Source organism: Populus euphratica, unplaced genomic scaffold, assembly GCF_000495115.2.
Source record: "Populus euphratica unplaced genomic scaffold, PopEup_1.0 scaffold230.1, whole genome shotgun sequence".
NCBI classification, from domain to species: domain Eukaryota; kingdom Viridiplantae; phylum Streptophyta; class Magnoliopsida; order Malpighiales; family Salicaceae; genus Populus; species Populus euphratica.
This window is the reverse complement of record NW_011500083.1, coordinates 10,960-16,755: the sequence shown is the minus strand read 5'-3', so window position 1 is coordinate 16,755 and position 5,796 is coordinate 10,960. Positions and strand designations below refer to the sequence as shown.

Below are 5,796 nucleotides of genomic sequence, written 5' to 3'. Positions count from 1 at the left end.
AGTTGAAGGCCAAGGCTATCTAGATTTCATGGCCCTTATTCGTGTACCCCAAATATTAAATTGATAAGTCAATTTGGAATTTGATCACCTCGGATCTAATCTAAATAGAGTTTAAAAAGATTAAATGAAAATTAATCCAATTAAGGCTGAATGATCCGATGGAAATCTAATTTTTAATTAATCCTGTTTGCTCATACATATCTCAATGGCAGGCCTGGGTCTAATAATTGTGGGCCCCAAGTCACTGCTTCAAACTCAAACCCAATCGAGTTTGGAAAACCAACGATGCCCAGAAACTTCCGTGAAAAAGCCTCGATTATTCAAGAGCAAGCCAGAAAGTTCCTCAAGAGAAGCCATGGCGATTCCTCTTCTGCTTTCTATAAATTGCTAACCTCCCTGATGAACACCAATCAATCAAGAAAAATCAGCAATTCACAACGACAATTCTCAGCGTCTAACCAATCATATCAACACCCTTTTTAGATTTAAAAAAAAAAAGAGAAGCCAAGCAAGGGAGAGCTTATATATCATGGCAATGATTCCAAGCTTCTTCAACAATCGACGAGGTAGCAGCAGCATCTTCGACCCCTTCTCTTCTTTCGAGGCTTGGGATCCATTTAAGGACTTCCCTTTCCCCTCATCTTCCCTCATCCCTCGTGAGAACTCAGCTTTTGTTAGCACTCGCATTGATTGGAAAGAGACCCCAGAAGCCCATGTCTTTAAAGCTGATGTTCCGGGCCTAAAGAAGGAGGAAGTGAGAGTCGAGATCGAAGACGACAGGGTGCTTCAGATCAGTGGAGAGAGGAATACGGAGATGGAAGACAAGAATGATACCTGGCATCGTGTTGAACGTAGTAGTGGTAAGTTCTTGAGAAGGTTCAGGCTGCCTGAAAATGTCAAGATGGATCAAGTCAAGGCTTCTATCGAAAATGGGCTTCTTACTGTCACTGTGCCCAAGGAGGAAGTGAAGAAACATGATGTCAAGGCTATTGAAATCGCCGGTTGAATGTGATGCCTGCTTTCTTGGTTAGAATCTATCTACTTTTTCAATCAAGAATTGTGTGTCTTCTCATGTTAATGATAGCTGAAAATCCTGGTGTCGTCCTTGTTTATATCCTATATGCTTACAAGTGTTTGTCCATTTGATGTATGCTTGATAAGTGTTTAATGGTAAATAGTGTGTAATTTGGCTAGTTATTATCTTCTGTATCCATCCTGCCTGTTATTTCTAGCTTCCTTTCCTTTATCCTTAAAATTTCTTAAATGGTTTTCTGGGCACAAAAGAAGACGAGGGATGCCATTAGTAGGTTAGATTACAAATCTTTTACGCATGACTGATTTATCATTTGGTAACCTTTATGTCAATTCATAATCTCAACTGCGAAAGCCCCGTTCCTTGAATCAATGTTTTAGAAGCAACGGCTTGATGATAAGCTCTCCTGTATCATCTATGGTGGATTACGGTATCTTACGACTGTAGCATCAATTGAAGTTTCTAAGCATCATGTAGCTTATTCAATTACTACAGGATATATGCATTTCATAGTAATTGTGATTAAGATTTGGGTTTTTATTGATAGATTTCGGTTTTAATTGATTGTGTTTACTAGTTTAATTTTTTTTATAGTTTAAATCATTATAAATCAAAACCCTCTAATTGTATAACGTACAACATAAAAATCTGAATTAAATCTTTTTTATGGGATTGATTCTTTACTTGATCTATACTATCTTGCATGTTTTAAGCTAGAGTAATTAATTTGTGCGATCGCGGCATCGTAACAAATTTTGGTGCCATTGCTGGGGAAGTAATTTTAGTTGATTCTTGTGCTTGTATTGTTATTTTTAGTTGCTGTGATTGTTATTTATATTTCTGAAGAAAAAAAGATAGAATTTTTGCTTGTGGCTGCACTGTTCGCTTGTGGCAGCGGTACTGTTCAAAACAGAATTGTTTGTGGAATTATGTTTCGATCTTTTGTTTTCTGAAGAGAAACGATATTCTGAACAAGACTAGTGATTACCACTAGCCCCATCCTATCGAGGTTAAATTCTGCTGTTTTCTAGGGTTTTTAGGCAGTTTTAATTTTATACCGTAAGATTTTCGTATAATTTTCATTGTTTTTGATTTTTTATGTGATTGGTTTCTTTTGAGTTTTCTTGATGATTTATGCCAGTAACTCGTTCTACTAATCAAAGTTAAGTGCAATTAGATCTCAAAATAGAAAAAACTTTGCGCAGGTTACGAAAGGAAGCTTGCCGCAACACCATAGCTATTGCACAACAACAAATACTTAAGGAGCTTGCTACTCCTAACATGGAAAATCAGCTACTGTGCATAAACATTAATAATAGTGTAAACTTTGAGCTCAAATTTGGTTTTATACATTTGTTACCAACATTTAATGGTTTTGCAGGAGAAGATCCTCATACTCATCTTAAGGAGTTCCATATGGTTTGTGTTGGCATGAAACCGAATGGAGTTGACGAAGAACAGGTTAAGTTGAAAGCTTTCCCTTTCTCTTTAAAAAAGGCAGCAAAGACATTATTTTTCTCTATTCTCTCATGTTCTATTGAAACTTGGAATGCCATGAAGAAGATTTTTCTTGAAAAGTATTTTCTAGTATCTCGAGTTGCCAACATAAGGAAAGAAATATGTGGGATTCGACAATTTCATAGAGAGACACTCTCTGAATATTGGAAAAGATTTGAGCAACTCTGCATTCAATGTCCTCATCATCAAATACTCGATCAACTACTCATTCAATATTTCTATGAAGGATTGATGCCTACTAACCGTAATATCATTGATGCTGCAAGTCCTGAGGCTGCACGCCAATTGATCTCAAACATGGAAGCCAACTCAAAACAGTTTGACACTCATGAAGACTTCTCAAACAAACAAGTAAATGAGGTAAGTATTTCTAACCCTGAAAATAAAGTTAATGATCTTACTTCTCTTGTGTGTTTTTTGGCTTGTGGAAATGTACAGCAGGTGAAAGTTTGTAGTGAAAGTTTGTAGCATATGTTCCTTACAAGAACATACCTCAGATGTATGCTCAACAATGCAAGAAGATTACATTGAACAGGTTCATATAGTTGATGGAGGATTTAACGGACAATTCTAGCATAAATATGATCCCTTTTCCAACATGTACAATCCTGGAAGGAGAGATCATCCAAACTTATGTTATGGGAACCCACCTTAACAAGACAATTAAAGCCGACAATTCCATCCCCATGGATTTCAGCCCCAATAGAATTATCAAGCGAGACAACCCCTTCTATTCACAAACTCCAATGTATGGGGTCGTCATCCAATGATGATCTTCGTGAGATGATGAAAACTTTGGCCTCTAACACTGTGACCTTACAACAAAATGTCATGACTTTTCAACAAGAAACAAGGTCAAATATTCATAACTTGGAGAAGAAAATGGGGTAAGTAGCTTCAAGTGTGGGAAAATTGGAAGCACAAATGAATGGAAAATTACCCTTCCAAGCATTGAATCTAACAGAGAATGTTAGTTCAATCATGCTGTGAAGTGGGAAAGAATTGGAAGAGAAAAGGTCAAAACAAATTAAGATGGAGGAAGAAGAAGAGATAGAAATAGAATTGAGTACAAAGAAGGAATATCCTCCTTCTCTACAAGCTGAAACATCAACCAACACTCCAAAGGTAACTCCTTACTCAATGAATTCCAGTTTTAAAACAATTCGCCCTTTCTTGTGAGTTCTTCTAGGTCAAAGAAAGAGGATAAATAAAAAAAGATTTTAGAGGTTTTCAAGAAAGTAGAATTCAATATTTCTTTGCTTGATGCTATCAAGTAAATTTTTAAGTATGTCAAATTCTTGAAGGAGTTGTGTACTACCAAGAGAGCTTTCAAACTGAAAGGTTATGAAATGATAAGTATAGGTGAAGTTGTATCTACTATTATTCAAAAGAATATGCCTTTGAAGTAAAAAGACTCAGGTGCGTTTGCTATCCTTTGTGTTATTGGTAATGCTAGTTTCAAAAGGGCCTTGTGCAATTTAGGTGCATCCAATACTGTTATGCCTAAACATATTTATGATTCTCTTAGTCTTGAGCTTTGAATAAAACTAGCATTGTAATACAACTTGCGGATCGTAGTTTTGTTTACCCATTTGGTGTGATAGAAGATATCTTAGTCAAGATTGATAGTTTGGTCATTTTATGCGACTTTTATATTCTTGATATGAAACATGATTTTTGTGATTTATCAAATAACACTCCTATATTATTTGGGAGACCATTCTTGAAAACTGTCAATACAAAAATTGATTGTGGTAAGGATACTTTGTCTATGGAGGTAGGAGATGAAAAAATTTAATTTAATTTTTATAATGCCATGACATACCCTTATAACAATGTTTATTTTATCAGATGTTATGACCAAGTTGATAAGTGTTTGCAACAAGTTTATGATTTTAATAGTGAGGATGGATTAAGCATAGCTTTGAGCTATGACTATGATTTTACCAAGATATAAGAGATGAAGAAGCATATATGTGTTTCCCAAAACATGCATGAATCATCATTTGCTTTGCAAGTTTTGCAAACTGTTTCCCATGATGCAGGAGTCATTCACCCCATCATGGACAGTGAATAGGTGACGCCTATCCTTTTGGTGCCTAAAAATATTGGAATTACATTGGAAGAAATAAAAAATGATGCTTACAAGAATGCAAAGATTTACAAAGAAAAGACTAAGAGTCTTCATGACCGAATGTTTATAAGAAAGGAGTTTCATGTTGGAGACAAAGTCCTTCTTAATCATTCGTATTTGAAACTTTTTCTTGTAAAGTTACGTTCTTGTTGGATTGGATACCCCTTGTTGTTTCTAATATTTTTTCTTATAGTGCAGTTGAAATTACAAGTTTAGAAACTAATAAAGTACTTAAGGTCAATGGGTATTGTTTGAAACTTTTCTATGAAGGTTGGACGACAGAACTCACCGCTTCTGTAGAGTTAGCTGAACCAATCTATGAAGAATGAGCATGCCACATGTCAAGCCAGTGACATAAAACAAAAGTGCTTACTGGGAGGCAACCTAGCACAAAAAGAAAAAAAATCAGATTTGCTTTCTTTTTCCTTATCTTTTATTTTTTTCATATTTTAATTTATTTCTGTCATTCTTTTATGTTTCATTGCTTTTATTTCAACATTGAGGACAATGTTGTGTTTTAAGTATGGGGGCATTGGGAAAATTTTGGTTTTTTTATTTTAATTTTCTTTGTTGTTCTTTAAAAAAAATAAATTTGTGTTTGATCTTTTTAACTCCCATTGGTTTTTAAGAATATGAGTATTATGTATGGAAATTAATTGAGATAGACGAAGATATAAATAAAATGAAGGAGTATGCATGCAAATTTTAAGGTTTAATTGGTTTGTGGATTGACTTTGAGAATATGCCATGTTGACTTTATAGTGTTATATCAGTGCAAACTTTTGAGCCTTCAACATTATATTCTTTGAGTGTACATTCTTTCAATGATATGTATCTCTAAAACTTGCTTCATATCTTATTGAGATTATATTCCATTACAAATATACATGAAAATGATAAAGGCATTAGAAATTTTAACCACTCGAGCCAAAAAGCCAACTGAAAACATATTATCCTTAGTGGGCCCGTTTTGAGCTTATTTATCTTTTCTTTGCTTTATCCATGTATAAGCTTGAACTTTTTATATGTTTTTCTTTTCCCCTGACCAAGGATTGATTAGTAGAGCATATACTTGTGATATCTCATATAATTATGGGTGGAAATTATATGA

General features: G+C 34.6%; 2 protein-coding genes across 6 annotated transcripts; both read left to right on the top strand.

The window, feature by feature from the left end:
• The first annotated feature begins 373 nt into the window (after nt 1–373).
• On the top strand, nt 374–1,228 carry LOC105108857 (17.3 kDa class I heat shock protein-like). The gene has a single exon (XM_011003328.1). The coding sequence runs from the start codon at nt 530–532 to the stop codon at nt 1,004–1,006; it is 477 nt and encodes a 158-aa protein (XP_011001630.1). The 5' UTR covers nt 374–529; the 3' UTR covers nt 1,007–1,228.
• Nucleotides 1,229–2,166: 938 nt separating this feature from the next.
• Nucleotides 2,167–5,011, top strand: LOC105108855 (uncharacterized). Of its 5 annotated transcripts, none has more exons than XR_839133.1 (2): nt 2,167–3,676; nt 4,884–5,011. XR_839133.1 is itself a non-coding variant. In XM_011003327.1 (2 exons), the coding sequence occupies exons 1-2, from the start codon at nt 2,315–2,317 to the stop codon at nt 4,899–4,901; spliced, it is 615 nt and encodes a 204-aa protein (XP_011001629.1). In that variant the 5' UTR covers nt 2,167–2,314; the 3' UTR covers nt 4,902–5,011. The 5 variants fall into 5 exon arrangements, 2 of the variants coding, with proteins under 2 accessions (XP_011001629.1, XP_011001628.1); XR_839135.1 differs by having other exon boundaries at nt 4,956–4,992; XR_839134.1 differs by lacking the exon at nt 4,884–5,011 and adding an exon at nt 3,856–4,050.
• The last annotated feature ends 785 nt before the right edge of the window (nt 5,012–5,796 follow it).

What these genes read in the sequence shown, in the direction of transcription:
- LOC105108855 (XM_011003326.1), top strand. Translation starts at nt 2,315, where the DNA reads ATGGAAAATCAGCTACTGTGCATAAACATTAATAATAGTGTAAACTTT. An exon ending in CAAACAAACAAGTAAATGAG is followed by an intron (nt 2,912 to 4,955) that starts GTAAGTATTTCT and finishes TTTTCTATGAAG; the next exon opens with GTTGGACGACAGAACTCACC.
- LOC105108857 (XM_011003328.1), top strand. Translation starts at nt 530, where the DNA reads ATGGCAATGATTCCAAGCTTCTTCAACAATCGACGAGGTAGCAGCAGC.